General features: G+C 37.0%; 1 protein-coding gene across 1 annotated transcript in view; it reads left to right on the top strand.

Moving 5' to 3' along the window:
• The window catches only part of LOC107699274 (tetratricopeptide repeat protein 7A-like), a 56,983-nt gene that overhangs the window by 3,653 nt on the left and 34,514 nt on the right, over window positions 1-18,816 (top strand). Inside the window, exons 2-11 of the mRNA XM_016500486.1 lie at window positions 1,758-1,941; window positions 4,320-4,483; window positions 5,588-5,756; window positions 8,537-8,667; window positions 8,956-9,081; window positions 9,216-9,274; window positions 11,013-11,076; window positions 12,911-13,048; window positions 13,631-13,714; window positions 18,312-18,416. Coding sequence (XP_016355972.1) covers window positions 1,758-1,941; window positions 4,320-4,483; window positions 5,588-5,756; window positions 8,537-8,667; window positions 8,956-9,081; window positions 9,216-9,274; window positions 11,013-11,076; window positions 12,911-13,048; window positions 13,631-13,714; window positions 18,312-18,416 — 1,224 coding nt within the window. The remainder of the gene's footprint in view (window positions 1-1,757; window positions 1,942-4,319; window positions 4,484-5,587; window positions 5,757-8,536; window positions 8,668-8,955; window positions 9,082-9,215; window positions 9,275-11,012; window positions 11,077-12,910; window positions 13,049-13,630; window positions 13,715-18,311; window positions 18,417-18,816) is intronic.

Raw genomic sequence — 18,816 nt, 5'->3', positions numbered from 1 at the left:
TAAAGAATATCTCTTTGGTTTTGAGACTTTAGTCTTTGCAACTTCAGGGATCTTATCTATTCACAATCAGCTTGTAACACTCCAAAGAGAAAGGAAAACTTGAAATCGCATCATATGACCCCTTTAAAGAGCTCATCTTTTTTTTACATTTGTTGTGCAAGTATTGAGGCTTTGAGTATATGTTCAACCACTTAAATCTATATCTTGTAGGATGCTTTACAACAATGTTGTTCATTGTGGTTTATAACATTTATAACATTTCATTATGTTCATTATATCATTATCATTATAATTTTACTGAGATAAAGTAATAAGTCCATATTTGTCATTGGTAAATAGACGTAAAAAAGGTAATGTGGTGGCTATTTACACATTATTTTTTTTCATCCAGGAAACAGAAAATAATACATTTACTCAACAACAGTACTTGTTTCAGTTGTTGTGACAAATATCTTTTTTTAGCAAAATAGGACAATCATCATTGCATGAACAAACAAATTTAGGTTGGCTGAACGCAGTTATGCAGTAACGTTGTTACTTAGAAGAACTATAAAAGAATTGTTGAGACAACAACAATGCCATAGAAGAACCTTTTTGTCTAAATGGTTCCATAAAGATTTTTAACCCAAAAGTTGGGTTAGTCCAAATTTGACCCAAAGTTGGGTTGAAACAACCCAGCATTTTTTAGAGTGTATAGTTCATATTTTTTCACAGATAATATTATGACATTTTTAATTCATACTTATATTAAACATTTTAGTTCTAACCCCTAAATTCTATCATAAAAAAGCTTGAATGATGTTCAGCTATGCGATATAATATCACGATTCACGATATTCTTAAAGTTCTTTCAAATGTAGGCTACTGTGTACTAAAGATAGACTGACGATAGCCTATTAGAATAGCAAATTAAATAAAAATTAAATAAATTCATATGGTCAGTCATGAGGGAACGCTGAGTGAAATTGAATGTGTTTTACAAAGTTTGGTTGTGGAACCCAGAATGGTTCTTCTATGGCATCGCTGTGAAGAACCTTTTAAGCACCTTTATTTTTAAGAGTGTAAGCTATTTTAGAGCTGAGGAAAAATTCCATGACTTCCTGATTACTTTCCATGATTTTTTTCAACCCTGGAAATTCCATTTCTAATATTCCCTCATATATAGGCTATTTGTCAAATCCCAGGATGTAGCAACCATATGCAAAAACCTTGATTTTGCATATCCGTATAGTGAAAATGGGAAAATGTAGCTATTTGCATAAAACCAAACTGATTCCATTAGCTAGGCCTACATGTCACCGCCCACGTTTTTATTCAGCAAATCAGTTCATTTGATCGAAAGCAGACAACTTGATTAATATTCATAAGCCCAACATGCTGTTGAATATTAGCGCAACAGATAAGAAATTAGCCTACTCATATTTCTAGGCTATAATTATAATAATACACTCTAAAAAATGCTGGGTTGTTTCAATTGCAGGTTTGCGTCATATTCTGAGTTGCATTATTTTTATTCATTTTGAGGAATACTGAATCTGTGTATTTTTTGTGTGTGAGTGAGATTAATTAATGCATATTCATATTTATTTTAGAACTACAGTAACATCTTCTGATTTCTGTCACCATTACTTTTAATGCGTTACCCCCAACACTGGGTGCAACTGCTGGCAAACTCGACGCAATATTCATCAGTCACTGAAATGGGCAAAGTCTTGTAGTGTTTGTTTGCACATGCTCAATGAGTTTCCCGTTGTCAGTCGGCAGTCACTCCTCTGGTGTCGGTGGAGCGCGGACACAGAGACGCCGGCGGGATGTCATCGCGGCTCTCCTTCTCTCAGTACCGCCTAGAGGCGGAGGTGGAGCGCTGCCGCGCGGAGAGTCAGTGGGACAAAATACCGTCTTTACTGGAGCAGCTCGCTGCCGCGCGCCTGCATGACGACGGTAAGTGCTCGTGTCACAATAGAATAGAATAGAGTTGAATAGAGGAGAGCCAGCAGTGATGAGTGTGAGAGAGTGTGTCTTGTTCCGCATGAACTTTGCACCTTTCTGTTAAACTCTGCCCATGTTTACTAATGTGCTGATATCAGTTACAGAAACTCGCATGCACTTATTGAGACTTCAGTTTTTGCGTTTGCGTCTGGCTGTGTATAAAGCCAGTTACCAGGTAGAAGCTACTTAAAGCAATAGTGTCATAATTTACTCACTCTCACTTTAGGGTATGTACTGAATTTGATGGTGTATTCCTCAACTATTATGTTGATGCAGATGTGTAGCACGCTATAAATACTTTCCCTGACACACTATTGCTGGCATTGGCTTTTGACCCGGTGTTGTTACCTTGGTGTTGTTGTTAAACAACTACCGTTTTACTCGGAGGAACAACTTTCTTGGTACTTATACACTGCCAAACTCACACTTTCTTGCTTTTTCTTGCCAAAGGTTTGAGTTTCTCAAGTCCTGGGGCATTATGAGATAGCAAAGTGTCCACCAGTTGATGTAGCCTACATCAGGGGTCACCAAACTTGGTCCTGGAGGGCCACTGTCCTGCAGAGTTTAGCTCTAACCATAATCAAACACACCTGAACCAGCTAATCAAGGTCTTAGGCTATACTTGAAACTTCCAGTAAGGTCGGTGTGTTGAGGAAAGTTGGAGCTAAACTCTGCAGGACACCGGCCCTCCAGGACTGAGTTTGGTGACCCCTGTTGTACATTATGCATTAATTTTCTGGACACCCTTCTTTATGCATACTGTCAGGAAGATTTTTGATACTGAAAAAAAGTAATATTTTTATTCTATAAGGATGCATTAAGTTGATCAAAGACCTTTATAATGTTTCAAAAGATCTATCTTTCAAATAAATGCTGTAATTGCTTTCTATTGATCAAACAAATATCAGAAATAAATATTAAGCAGCACAATGTTTTTTTTTTAACATTGATAATAACGAAAAATCATTCTTCCAAATCAGCGTGTTATAATCATTTCTGAAGGATCATGTGACCCTAAAGACAAAATTCAGCTTTGCATCACAGGAATAAGTTGTAAAATAAATTTTACAAAAGTAGAAAGTGAGAAAGTAGAAAGCAATTATTTTAAATTGTAACACGATTTCAAGATATGACTGTTTTACTGAATGTTTGATCAAATAAACGCAAACCTTGGTATGCATAAAATACTTTATTTTGACCCAAAATATTTATAAAACCCAAATATTTTGAACAGTAGTGTATGCTTTCATTTTAAGGAAAACAGGAGTTTGGACTGTCTGCTAAATTTGTGTTCCACAGAAGAAAAAAATCTCGATTTGGCGTGGCTACAGTGGCATGACAAATGTAAATAAATGTTACTTTTTTGGATGAACTATCTCTTTAAGATTTAGAAATAAAACCCAGTCTTCTCACTTTCACAAAGGTGGTAAAAGATAAACATGCTGCCTAAACATGTCTCATGTTCATTGTTAAATCAACAGAAGTTAACACATGGCACTCCCAGGAGGTGTGTCCACCACTGTCTAAATCCGATCTCTGACCCAGCACGTCTTGTTTCGCCATTGCAAACACCCAGACACTAATTTCCCTGTGGGGAAACAAACTCAGTCAGTAAAAGGTGGCCACAGAACATAGTATTCAGTGTATTTTACTAATGCTGCCAAGGGTTTTTGAGTGATGTACTGTAGTTACTTCATATTCAGTAAGGAAATGTCATGCATAAACCTGACATACAGTATAACTGCAAGTCTAGATTCAGTAGGGAGTGAAAAGTTGAACCAAACAGGAAACACCTCATCCACAGTGTTTATACAAAATATGCATGAAGGCAAAGCGAATATTTTCGAAGCACCTTCTTGCTGTATACTGTTAAGTTAAAACAAACACACTTAACTCTCTAAACCTGATCAGAATGCTGTTGTAGATTAATATCCAAACTAGACATTCTGTCATGATAAAGTCCACCCTTGGATGAAATATGCTGGTGTTGCTGGTGAGCATTTTATCCTTAAAGTAACCCAAAGAAGGTACCATAATCAGCCAACATCAAGCATGTTCTAGTCTTTCTTCTTCAACCTTTGCCCAACTTCCGTCTCTGTTTGTCTGTAGATGGTTACAGGACGCTGCTGCTGGCAGAAGCTCTGTTGGAGGAATGTCTATCAGAATGCTGTTGTAGATTAATATCCAAACTAGACATTCTGTCATGATAAAGTCCACCCTTGGATGAAATATGCTGGTGTTGCTGGTGAGCATTTTATCCTTGAAGTAACCCAAAGAAGGTACCATAATCAGCCAACATCAAGCATGTTCTAGTCTTTGTTTGTCTGTAGATGATTACAGGACGCTGCTGCTGGCAGAAGCTCTGTTGGAGGAATGTCTGCTGGAGAACATGACCCTGTTGAAGAATTCTACATTTCTGACTGAACAATCACAGCCCAAACTAGCCCGAGCCAAAGCTCACCTCGACTGCATCCTTAGCAGAGGACGCCTGGAGGTCTGGCACAGCACCTACCTGAGTTTCTATGTTTCTCAAGTCTCTCTGTCAGTTAAGCATCTCTGAGAAAGAGGCATGGATTGCAGAAACACTTTTGGTGATTTTAGTTTAGTTTTGTGTACTTAAATTCCATCAGTTTTATTAACTTAGTTAGATAACAAAATACCAAACCAATAAGTATCTGCAAACAATGGTGCAACAGTTTTTTCTCTCAAAACATCACTTTTCTGAGCACCTTTTTTTCTTTGTGCTTAAAAAAGTACTTTATTTATTTATTTGTACTGTATTGATTTGCACATTTATTAATACTGTATTCTTTGATATTTTATCATTTAAAGAAAAAAAAAGAAAATGTATGTTTTTTTGTCCTTGTTGTTAGAAGAAAATTTAGAAGGCTGCAAAAACCCTGTAGTTGCATGCATGTCGTCTATACATTTATTCTCTATTTAAATTGTCAGTAGGGTTGCACAATTAATCAAAATAAAACCGAAGTCGTGAAATGGCTTAATGCAATTCAAAATGTCCAAAGACTGGGACTGAATTAAATAAATATATGCGTTGTGTGTTTCAGAGTGAAGTATGGCACTGTGTTCATTTATACGTGAGCAGCTCACGATCTCCTGTTTTCAGTGTCTCAGAGCAGTTCGGTTTACAGTAAATGCTGCTCCACACAAACTCATCTCTCTCGCTTTAATGCGCATTTGTGAAGTGCCAACCATCTTCCCATATTTGTAATGAGAAATACTGATTAACAAAAGAGAAGCTTTAAGGAATCCGTGTTTTCTGTCAAAACAAAAATTTGGTAGTTCAACATTTAAAAATCGTAAATCCGTAACTTTTTTATTTTACAGGGAAATATTACTAAAGTAATATTTCTTATTTCGTTTGTATTTAGTAATGTATATATTTTTATACAATAATAAAAATAATAACAACATTTTGAAGCCATATTGATATATAATCACAAACATTTGGCCAAATTGAGCAGCCCTATAAACATTTTTAAATCGCAATCACAATTTTGATCATAAAAATCACAATTAGATTTTTTCCTCAAATCGTTCAGATCTAATTATCAGTGATTTTCGGTCTCTTCCCCTGTAGCCACACTACCTGAATGAAGCTCTGCTCCTGCTGGCTAAAGTGCACTATGTTCAGGGACGCTACAGGGACGCCCAGGGCATGTGTGCCAGAGCAGGTGTGGATGATTTCACCCACCACGAGAAGCCCGTCTACCAACTACGCATGCTGGCAGAGGCCTTTGTCATCAAAGGTATGAACAGTTGAAAAATCACTAATAGCTCATTAATCCTCCCTCATTATTGTATAATTAAGTCATGATGACAAGGAAATTAACATACTGTATACAGTTATGCGTGAGGTCTAAATATTCAGCTAATTATAGCATGCGTTGTAGCTTCCTGCAACCGTTCAGCTGTAACGAATCATCCACTGAAGTCGAGCGTAGTGAAGAACCCAAGTGCAGTTTATTTACAGTGATCCAAACATAATCCAAACAGACGAAGACTAGAAACAATAATCCGTGACTTGACGACATTAACAGACTTGACTTGACGAGGTATGAACAGACTTGACATGAACAGACTTGACTTGGCATGAACAGACTAGACTCACCAACAGCGGGTTACAACTTCAATACACGACAAGACACAATGGGAACATGATGGCTACTTATAGCAAACAAGGAGGGTCACATGACATGAACAAACCAAGACACATGACTAAGACAACCAATCAGAACATGACACAATGAACAGAGGAACCAATGGCATGAATACATGAGGGCAAGGGAAGCATGACACAAACGGGACCATGATTAAATTCCAAAATAAAAGACATGAAAACATGAACAAGAAACACCCAAAACACCACATTACATCAGCATTGCCACAACCTCTTTAAAAATGTTGGCAATATTAATTGCGTGGAAAAAAATGTAAAAGTTCACTGAGGTTTAATGAGGTGTAGTGGCTCTTAATTTGAATTTTTTTTTTTTTATTATTTAGTCCATTAGATGCTAAAGTTAAAAGACGAAGTTCCTAATATGGTAGGAACCATATTTTATTTGCCAGAGCAATTTTAATGTGTATTTATAGCGTTATTAAGTAATTTCCATTGCTCCATTCCACTGAATATTTGCTTCAGGCATGCTTTTATTGGATTCATACCCAGGCTAAAGTGTACACTGAAAGAAAGGTTGGCATTACAATCATAAAGAAATGTGTGGATAGGAGTGTGTCTTTTCTTTTATCATATCCTTGGACAGAATGTAACCACAGGGGAAAAAAAGGCAGTTTTACGTCATTGTCTACAGGGAAGCTTCTAATATATCTTTAGTTATCATTCAAAAACGTTTTTTTTCCCAGCATTTTACTCATCCTGTATTTGTCTAATGTCCCTTATTTTCAAATTTTCCATGATTTTTAATACATAACATTCTCTCGCAAGTACAAAAAAGTATGTGCTAGGTATATACAGTACTGTATGTATATGGAATTACCACCTGACAACATGAGTACTATTGTACTCCCACAATAAGGAACACATAGGCCTATTGAAGTACTCATACATATGACATCATGCAATTTTGTTCCGTTTTTTAAAAAAATCCCTAAACGAACAGGGTGATGCCAATTATGTAATAATTATGTAGTAATTGTTGGAAGTTTCAAGTTACTTCCACAGTCTTTCTGACTGCTTTTTATATGTACCCTACCCTGGCATCTGAACCCCCACTACAGGTTCACACACGGACACATACTATCAGACAGCAGGCTGGGAAAGTATAATATTAGCTTCTCTAGCGTAGAAAGCAGAAGCCACCCAGAATCAGTCCCTTGAGAGACTCACCAGGCACAGCTTGTGACAGCCGTTCCACGCTGACAGACCCATAGTAAATATTGCAATAACTCACTGCTGTGTTTACTAATAAGTTAACTACTGTGTGTTAATCATCTATCTATCTATCTTATCTATCTATCTATCTATCTATCTATCTATCTATCTATCTATCATCTATCTATTATGTTGTAGTTCCTTATACAGTTCTATTTTCTCTGCTTGTCAAAGCCAGTTTCACTTGCATTAGGCACTTGTTGAGTGTTAATTATGGTTGCTGTCTACAACTCTTCTCTTCAGATTTGTATAGATGGGGAACTCTTTTTAACAGTAGTGATGTGGTAAAGTTACACTAATTGCACAGTTCCTCATTTTTAGTTCTCCTCTGTGTACTTCCTCATATTTGGATGGAACTAGAGACTTCTGGGAGAATTCAATGTAGGCAGAAGTCTTGGTAAATCTAAGATATCAAAGCATTTTCTAGGAGGTTCAAATTTTTGTTTGTCCATGGCTATTTTCTGCATCTCGCCCTGCCGAAGCTCTGGATGAGACCCAGACGGAATGTTCCAGACAGACTGAATAATTGATTAAAGTCCCGCTAATATCATTTAAAAAGACCTGTTTGTTTGATAAACAGATATTTGCTCTCATGGTGTTTCTCAATTATATGTATTAATTGGCATACACTCTTAAAAATAAAGGTGCTTCAAAAGGTTCTTCAAGCGATGCCATAGAAGAACCATTTTTGGTTCCACAAAGAACCATTCAGTCAAAGGTTCTTTAAAGAACCATCTCTTTCTTGCGTTTTTGTAATCTGAAGAACCTTATTTCGCCACAAAGAACCTTTTGGGAAACAGAAAGGTTCTTCAGATGTTAAAGGTTCTTTATGGAACCATTTAGACAAAAAGGTTCTTCTATGGCATCGTGAAGCACCTTTATTTTTAAGAGTGTATACCGATTAAGAATAGACTGTACCAAACATAGAGATCCGTTCTTGTTCCACATGTCTAATTAAGTCTAATCAGCAGTACTGTAATTGGAGATGTAGTGCTTTGCTGTATTCATTTTGCATGTCTTGGCTCCATGCTTAAACTATATTTCATTCTCTCTTGTACAGTTATTGTCCCAAATTATATATATATATATATATATATAAAGTGACTCTTAACCTAATTGTTCTTCATGAATGTTCAGGTTTGTCTTTGGACCATCAGTCTATGTCAGGTGCTTCCCGTGTTAGACTGTCCGAGAGAGAGGAAGAATGTCTGTCCTGTTACCTCATGGCCTGTGATGCTGGCCTGCTGTACCTGCAAGAGCTTGACAAGGTCTGTGTGTGTTTTACATCTTGTCAGGGGCCGGTTTACTCAGAACACTCTGTGTAGACATGTCTCTAACTGTTTTCTTGGTGTGTCTCGCTGCGTTTTCAGTATCTCGTGCATGATTGATTCAAATTTAATGAGACATTTAGCTTTTATAAGCACTGACTGTAAATGCAAGAATGTGTTCTGTGTATATTATATGTTAATATATAGAATGCAAAATTGGTAAATTTTTGTATTCATCTGTGTTAATTTCCAGCCATCATTACATTGCATTTGCGTCTTGTTGACTAGACTGTTTGCACTCCAAGTTCTAAAACTGCTAAAAGCGGTTCATCAGTCCCAAATTTTGACTTGGACCCAGGTTTCTTCCTGCAGGCAGCTCTTCAAAGCGCATACCTGTCGCTGCTGAGAAAAGGGTGAGCGCGCACATTACTACTCTCAGACTCTGTACCCACAATTCTCTGCCCTTCATATTTAGCACTCATGCAGCCATGCACACACAGTATTCACTGCACAGCTTGACTTAATCCATTTATTTATATATGGGTCAGATGCACTATTCCCTAAACCTATACTTAAGATTTTACCCCCGGCGCTACAACACTGAGGGGTCAGACTCTCTTTCCATTCCCATTCTCTGTATATTCAAACTCAATTTTCATGTAGAAAACAATATCTAAAGGATGATCAGAATATAAAAGCACAACAAAATAAATGTTGATGACTTGACAAATTTAAAATAACTTTTAAAAGCTTGAAATTTGAATGTTTTACTAAGATAAGTCATGAAAAGTCAGACAGTACAATAAAAACAAATTTAGACCTCATTAGACCTCCTATGAAACTACATAAAACCATTAGACCTTTACAAAACCACCTGCTGCTTGTTGCTTGGCATTGTTAACATACAGTTGCTGGCTTGTTCTTAGTTTTTGTTAACATGCTTAATATGTAATATGTAGCAGAGTATAACATTTTTAGCATGTTTAACTGTTTTTTCACACTATACCATGTTTATAGCATGTTTTAACATGTTGTTAACACATTTTAGCACATTGCCAGTATTGTTAAACAGCATGTTTTAGCATGTTGATTGCAAAATGGATCACATTTCAAGCATTTTTGACATGTTGCTAACATGTTTTAGCATGTTAATATGTCTCTAGTATATCCTATCACATTGATAGCATGATTTAGTATGTTGATACGATGTTTTAACATGTTGTTAGCATTTTAGCACATGCCATAATGATTTAGCAAGTTGCTAGCATGATTTAGCACATTCCTTGCATTTTTAGCGTGTTTCTAGCATGTTTCTAGTATGTTTCTAACATTTTTAAACATTTTGATAGTTTACCATGCTAGCATGTTTAAGAACAGCTAGCATGTTTTAACAAAGTAGCCTATGTTAGCATGTTTCAGCATATTGCTAGCTTGTTTTAGCTTGTTACCAACATGTTTTAGCACATTGCTAGCATAATTTAACACATTGACAGATAGGTGACCGAACAAATACAGGAGAACTATAAGCCTGATCAGTCATAAAAATATATAACACACCATCAGAACATCCTGAAAAGCTGTGAAAAGTGAGTTTGGCAGTCTCTAGGATGAGTGAACGTTTAGAACGTTTGTCTCAGACAAAGAAAAAGAAGAAGAAAATCTTAAATAGTAGATCAGTATGCTTTGTCAAGCTAAAATAATAACTGTTAATTTGAGCAGTTTAATGTAAATCTCACTGCTCTCATTAAATTGTATTGTGTACATCAGCCATTGGACAATATTGATCGATAACTAGAATCAGAGAGCAATGAACACGGAGACGAGCAGAGGACAGCGCTGGGGTTTGTTTGCCTGCTTTAATATTCAGGACACGGCGGAATGCTGTGTTGTGAATAAAACATACTGTAACTGTACCTGTGAGTCTGCAGATGCCAAGCAGAGAAAGGAAAAATACAAGAGAGATGAAAAAAGATGGAGAGAACTTTTGACAATGCGTCTGAAGAACAGAAATGAGAACAGATGAAAGGAATATTCTAGTTTACCATTCCTGGTACAGTTCAGTAACACACAGGATGGGACTCCAGATGGTGGAGGGAAGTAAGATAAAGTAATGAGAGGGGAAATCAGGGATGAGAGAAACAGAGCCTGTAAAGAAAGACAAAATTGTTCAGAATACCAATAAAACATGTTAAAAATGTGACAACTGTGAGAATGGACGTGAGTACAGAGAGCAGTTACAGACTGACATACAGTATGTAACTAGAGATTGACACACACACACACACACACACACACACACACACCTTGGTGACGTGTTTTTTCCTTTTCCTGTTGCCACCCTGCAGAGCTTTCTGTCCACAGGACGTGGTTGAAGAGGCGGTGCTGGTGCTCCTCATCACAGAATCAATGGTGAGACAGTCTTCCTCACATTCATCCTTTCTTCCTTAACATGCTGTGTTGTGACATCTCTTCTCTTTAACTGCATCTTGAAAACTATAGCATAACGATATTACGAAGGAATAGGAAAATTTGCCAAACCTGTTTGTTGTTATTTGTTATGTGGAACACAAAAGGAGGATTCCTCTCTTCCATGATTAGAGTGACCTCTAAATTGTCCTTTGGAGGTGGGACTATTTTTCTAGGTGGATGAATTTGGATGCCCCAGTATTATAAATATACTGCATTTGGCATTGAAACTAATCTAAACTTGTCTTCTAATCTTCTTATGACATACACTACTGTTCAAAAGTTCCATTTTTTTAAAGAAATTAATACTTTTATTCAGCAACGATACATTAAATTGACCAAAAGTGACAGTAAAGACATTTATAACGCTACTTTTGAACTTTACATTCATCAAAGAAACCTAAATATATACAGTATATATCAGGGTTTCCACAAAAATATTAAGCAGCACAAATGTTTTCAACATTGATTATAGGAAATGTTTCTTGAGCAGAAAATCAGCATGTTACAATGATTTCTGAAAAATCATGTGACTCTGAAGACTGGAGTAATGATGCTGAAAATTCAGTAAAAAAATCATTTTAAATCACTTTTTTGATGAAATAAATCCAGCCCTGGTGAGAGTAAGATACTTCTATCAAAACATTAATTAACCTTATTAACCCCAAACATTATGAACAATAGTTTATGTTGTTTATCAAGACAGAAAGCAAATTTTGAGACATGTATGATTCATTTATGGCCATTAGACATTCATTCGTGTGATTTTTGCTAGTGGTTACTGACCATGGTAAAACTTGGCATTTATTTGACATTTTCATACAGACCCACACATTTTTACTAGAACATTTTAAAGTGCCCCTATTATGGGTAATGAAAGGTTCATATTTTGGTTTTGGGAGTCCCCAACAACAGGTTGACATGCATGCAAGGTCAAAAAACACTGTCTTATTGTCTTACACATTGTCTTATAATATGCATTCATTTTTATCTTATTTGCTCAAGGACTCCCAAACGATTCGCTCAACGATTCATTTTTCCAAACCCCTCCTTTGCGTGATGCTAATCTGCGGTGATTGGTCCGATTGGTCTCATTTCCATTTCATCTTGCCTGTAATGCCTGATAAAGCAGTGTTTGTGAGCGCAGTGCTGCTTTGTGTACAGCGTTACCGGGGACCGCTATTTTTACTGCTCCAAAAGTGGCACCTAGTGGCAAAGAATTAATTTGCATTTTCATTCAGACCAACACGAAAAGACCAACAAGTGCAGGATGTTTTCATTCACTTAGAGCTGTGTTACACACTGCATGAAAGGTAATTTTCAAAAATCCATAATAGGGGCACTTTAATATAGTATGTTTGATATAGTATGTATGTTTAAAATCATTTTAATTTGTTTGTCAGATACTTGAACCTAAAGCAAGTTCAGACAACACAAATTAAATGACAGAAATGATTGTTTAATGAGTTAAAACAACAAAACAACATCATACAGGTTTGGAACAAATAAATAACACATTTCCAAGATTTTAAATTTTAAGTGAACTATCCCTTTAAACACAGGGCTTCTGAAGGCCCCCCAAAACTGCATTTTGTGCGTGTCCGTATTTGACACCCAGTTCAGTTCTTGAACACTTTACTAATGAGCTAAAGAGCTGAATTAAACATGCAAGGTAAGAGAGTCATCTAAAATGTGCAGTGCTGGAGATTCTCCTGGACCAGGATCGGGAAACACAGCTTTAACATATTCCTAACCCTCTCTCTGTTGTCCCTTGTAGGCCAGTGGCGAGGCGGTGATCAGCCGCACACCGGAGCATCAGGAGGCGAGGGAGAGCAGCATGCAGGACGCCTCCTCCGTCTATGACCTGCTGAGCATCGCCATGGCCAGGAGGGGGCAGTATGCCATGCTGTCAGAGGTGAGATGAGTCAGCACAGATCTTATCGACCCCTTTTGCAAACAGGAGCAAGTGACCTGTATTTTTTTGTAGTTGATTCTTTCTCTTTCTTTGTCACAAGTCGCCTCTTTCAGTCTGTCAATCTCTCTCTTCTCTTCTCCCAGTCGTATGGCTGCTTATTTCCCCTTCCTGCTTCGTCCTGTCCTTCAGGTTGTTTCAGTAGTTGGGCCGTTGTGTGATGGTGAGACTTTCTCAGGTGAATCTGGATCTAAGTTCAATGTTTTCATTCAGTTAACATCAACTGAATCCATGTCATTTCACTGGTAACCCACTGCCTTTACTCGGTATTACCAACACATGCCTGCTTGCATGTCGAATGTAAATCCCTTTCTCATCAAATTTAGGCTCACTTTCTCATGCATGTGCCATTATGTGATGTGTACAGGATACACACAATCCCCTATCCATGCTGAAAACAACAAGATCCTTCCTAGAAATAACTAGTTATGCTGAGCAATGTCAACTGCATTGTCATTTTCTTGGAAGGCTGATTCCCTGAGTTTCTTTCTGGCTGTGATGTGGTGTGTGATTGTTTGTCATCAGTGTTTGGAGCGGGCCATGAAGTTCTCCTATAATGAGTTTCATCTTTGGTACCAGCTTGGCTTGTCTTTGATGGCAAGTGGGAAGGTGAGATTCATGTCCTATTGTCATCATCATTGTTCTATACATTTATTAGTCATTCGTCGCTATAATCGGCTATATTTTGGATACAGTTAAATAAATATGTTCTGGTAACTGAAAGAAAGAAGATAGCGAAGGTTTTATCTAAATTAAATATATATTTGAAATTGAAAAGGCCTATGATAGTTCACCCAAAAATTAACAATCTGTCATTATTACTCACCCTCAAGTTGTTTCAGACCTGTATGAGTTTCTTCTGTTGAATAAAGAAGAAGGTATTTTGAAGAATGTTGAAGAGTGGCTGCCATTAACTGTTTGGTTACCAACATTCTTCAAAATACTTTCTTTTGTGCTCAACAGAAGAAAGCAATTCATACAGGTTTGAAACAACTTGAGGGTGAGTAAATTATGACAAAATGCTCATTTTTGGGTGAGCTATAACTAGACTTGTTAAAAAAGGTTTAAGAGGGATAAAGGGATAACCAAAAATGAACCCCACCACCCAAAAATCAAAATTCTCTCATCATTTGCTCACCCTCATGCCGTCATAGATCTGTATGATTTTCTTTCTTAAGAGTTTTAGAAAAGTAATGTATCTGATGCAAGTGTATAGGTTCCCAAATACAACTCCAGTGTATGAATAAAAATTTTCTGAAGCAAAATCAACTTTTTATATATGTTTAACTTTTTAATATAAACCATTGCTGCACTGAAATATAGTATATAGAGTATACTATATACAGTATATATATTATTATTATTTTATTATTTTTTTTTTTTTTACCAAAACACATTAAAGTTTTCAATTAGCCTGAAAACGAAAAATACAGTTGCAGTAATTACATTGGTTATTTGGGTCTTTATGCTGTTTAGGGTGTCGTATTCTCAGGTGATATAACACACCAGTCTTAGGCCCCATTTACACTAGTGCGTTTTTGTTTTAAAACGGCGTTTTAAAACGAAAACGATCCTTGTCTACACTGGCGTTTTCACTGTTTCACATGTCACATGACCATTCATGCAGGTACAACCATAGTTATATGTATAGGTAGGTTCCCTATTTTTTAGATGGCGGATGCATCTATGTGCTTGGAGCGGTTGAATGGGTACTCTACCTATACATATCTATGGGTACAACAATAAGGATGATGTTATTGTTACACGGTCGTCAAGGATAAGCAGAGCGAATGTGGGCAGCCACGCCATCGTTTTCAAAAGTCTCCGTTTTGGTCCGTTTACACTGAAACGCAACCCCGGAATTTTCAAAATAAGGCTATGTTTGCACCACAACGGTGTAGTCAAAAATGGAAAAGTTTTTCCCTTGCGTTTTTAAAAAGTTTCACATATACACATTTTCAAAACGACTTGCGTTTACACATATCCGCGAAAATGGCCAAAAACGCTGTATTACGTATGCCAGGCCAGTAGTTAGCACTGTCACCTTGTTAGTAAACAGTACCTATAGGGAAGTGACGATTACATGTTGTATATGATGTTGGTTGTAATATTGGTGAAGTAAATCCACACTTTGCTGAAGAAGTGTTAGCAAGCACCTGAGCAGCAACAACAGTACCATATACTCCGCCATTGTTGTGTATGGTTGTTCGCGCTTGCCTTTAAAATCGACACGTACTGCACATGTCTAGATACCTAACACGTACTACGCACGAGCATGACGTCACCGTTTTCAAAGATTCCCTTATTGGGTGTTTACACGGAAACGATAACGGTGGCTTTTTCAAAAACTTGCACGTTGAAACCCATTTTCAAAAATATGCGTTTTCAGTCCCCAAAATGCCATTGTCGTGTACACGAACAGGCAAAACGCATAAAAAGTTTAAACGGCCCCTAAAACAGGGTCTGCAGCGTTTTCAAAAGTCGTTTTCGAGGGTGGAAAACGCAGGAGTAATGAAAACAATAGGCGTAACCATAGCAAAAGTTATGCGTTTTAAAACGAAAACACACTAGTGTAAATGGGGCCTTAGTAAAGTTCTTCAACAACGAGCTGCCTCTCTATATTTCAGAGAGGTCGAGTTTACACATAAACTTAAGCATGTTTTGAAGCATGATGTGAGTACATTGTGAAGTTTGCAGAGGAAGTGACAACGTAGTGCAGAAGACTATCACTTCTCAAGTGATCTTCACAACGTGCTTATATCTATGTCAAATGTATTCTCAACACTTTCATGAATGTGTTTACAACATTTAGAGCCGATCCTCCCTATACGCAAAATACGCAAGCTGCGTAGGGCCCACGAAACACCAGTTGAAAGCGCACTGAGCCGCAGAAGAGACACTGTTTCTCAAGTGCTTTCCGTGAGCGCAGTTCGAGACATAGTGAAGCACGGACAAATGTGTTTCATTCATTTGTTCATAACCACTCTGTAACAAAGTTCGTAGATCGGGAAGAAGAAGGCGGGAACCGGTGAACGTTCAAACAAAACTTTAATAATAAAATAAACACAAAATAGCGCGACAGCCCTTCACGGACGACTGCCGCGCACAAACAGAACCAAAACACAAAATAAAGTCCAGGCCTGGTCCTCTCTCGTCTAAGCCTACAGTATACTGTCCTGTGCATTTTATTTTATTCTTATTTTTTATCTTACTTTTTCCATACCTATATTTATATATAATTTTCTTGTGTTTGTATTCTTTAATAATTGCACTGTCCATGGAGTGGACCTGACTTACATTTCACTGCTGGTCATATATTCCCTATATAACCATGTATGTGACAAATAAAAAATCTTGAATCTTGAATCTTGAATCTTTATTCTTCCAGAGCTCCTCCGTGGGACTCGGAGTGGCGCAGGTGTCGCGCATTATTATTAACTCCACCGGCCTTGCTCCGTTCCCATGGCTCTCGGCCCCGCCCCACTCGTCACACACTCATAACCACTTTTTTTTTTTATACAAGTGGATAAGCAACGTAGACAGCATTCTGAATTGAGAGGAAATCTTTGTTAACTGCATACACTTCTTACTAATTCTTGGAGAACTTTTAGAAATATTACACGCAACTGATTCTTTAACATATAAACCAACTGTAAACGGCCACTAACAGAAGCCAGAGATGCTGAAGATGAACTCAAAGAGGAGAAAATACTGTAGCAGGCAGAGCAATCTCACTTCACCATGCGCAAAATATTGGAACAAAATCCTAAATAATGAATTGCAGGTGGGGGTTTATATAAATGTATCTCTGAGGGGAACTGACTCTCTTCAGAAAAGTATTTTCTTTTCATCTTACCTCCATACAATGCATATTAATGTGGTATTTAAAAGCACAGCGCTGCTTTGTTTACAGCAGTAACCAAGGAACCGCTTTATCGCTGCTGCTCCATAAGCGCCACCTGTTGTCAGAAAATGAATTTGCGCTCTCATTCAGCCCGTCTGCTGTTTCTGTTTCTTGCAGACATGTTTTATGTAGCATAATTTCACAAAGCTGAGGTCAGACCATTCTGTTTTTGCTTCAGATTTTGAAATTATACAGTCGAAGTTACATCAAAAACTGTTCATGTTACATGTAGCATGATTGTTTGGATCGTGATTAAAACGCAGTGGTTCCGCAATTGTTTCATGCATTCTGATTCATATAAAGGCACAGTCAGGGAAAACTCTGTGATAAACCGTGAAACCGTCAGAATCCTAAAAAAAAAAAGGTGAAACCGCCCAGCACTATTATGTAGTATATAGTGTATATATTAGTATGTTTCTTACATGCACCTATTGTTGTGTGACATTGATTCATCTGCTGGGGTCATATGGATTAATGTCATAATGACTGGATGTGCTTTTTGAGTGTCAACATTCTGGCACCTGTCACTTCATGATCACAGAGATGGATTATGTGTCTACAAATCTTCATTTGTGTTATAAGATCAAGAAAGAAAAAGCCATATACATCTGGGACGACATGAGGGTGAATAAATTTGAATAAAATAAAAAAAAAACATTTGGGTGGACTCTCCCTTTAGAATTATGTGAAACAATGCAGTGCTACAAAATTAGAGCAAGTAGTGTCGTAACAGGCCACCAATCATAAACTGCCTCAGTGTCTGCCTCATTGAATATCCATGAGCTTTGTACAGATGCTTGAGCTTTAACATGCTGTGTCTAGTTTCAGAAATAGGTAAAAACGTCAAACGGTGATGGCAAATCCCTCTCTGCATTTTCGTTCAAGTGTTTAGTCATTGTTTTGTATTACGTCTTACGATAACCAAAGCAAATACTGTATTTGTGACAATATCTCCACACATAGACAAGCAGTTATTAAAAGAGGTCGTGCTCTTGTTGTGTAATCTGCTTGTCCAGTCAATGTTATTAACCTCATGAATATGCAAATGAGAATGTTCATCCAGGGTTTACGGATGTACTGAGTGATAAGCCAAAATTAACCTGCAGGTTAACGATTTTTATGAGTGAAGGTTCACGCTTCTTTTGTTGTATGTTAATGAATGTTGTATGTTCTGTTGTATGTTAATGAATGCAGAATACTTACATTACCAGGGTTTGTGTCACTGCTACATTTTGAATTACTATACTATCTTACATGTGTGCTTGTATATTTGAGAGCTGTATTATTAATGATATTTTACAGAACGAGGGTGCAGTGTCAGTGCTTAAAGAGTGTGTAGCAATGAAACCACAGGACCCCATCCCACCTTTGCTTGCAGCAAAAGTGTGCATCAACCAGCTGCACTGGGTGAGAGAAACACAACAAGCAGCACATGTGCACAATATGCAGATTCATTCAGCAATAAATAAATAAAATAATAAATAAATAAAACAATATTTATATTTAGAGCAGTTACAATATAGAGCAGTTCCAGCCTCTAAAAGTACAAAAGTTTTTTTTTAATAAATTAATACTTTTATTCAACAAGCATGCGTTAAATTGATCCAAAGTGACATTAAATACATTTATACAAAATACTTATTTTAAATAAAGCTGTTCTTTTGAACTTTATATTTAACAAAAAACGCAAAAAAAAAAAAACTGTATCAGATTTTTCAAAAAAAAAATATTAAGCAGCACAACTGTTTTCAACATTGATAAGAGAAAAAATGTTTCTTGAGCATCAAATCAGCATATTAGACTGATT

The sequence above is a fragment of the Sinocyclocheilus anshuiensis genome, unplaced genomic scaffold (genome assembly GCF_001515605.1).
Source record: "Sinocyclocheilus anshuiensis isolate Anshui unplaced genomic scaffold, SAMN03320099.WGS_v1.1 scaffold450, whole genome shotgun sequence".
In the NCBI taxonomy this organism is placed as follows: Eukaryota; Metazoa; Chordata; class Actinopteri; order Cypriniformes; family Cyprinidae; genus Sinocyclocheilus; species Sinocyclocheilus anshuiensis.
The sequence above is the reverse complement of the archived record's forward strand: the minus strand, read 5'-3'. Positions and strand labels throughout refer to the sequence as shown.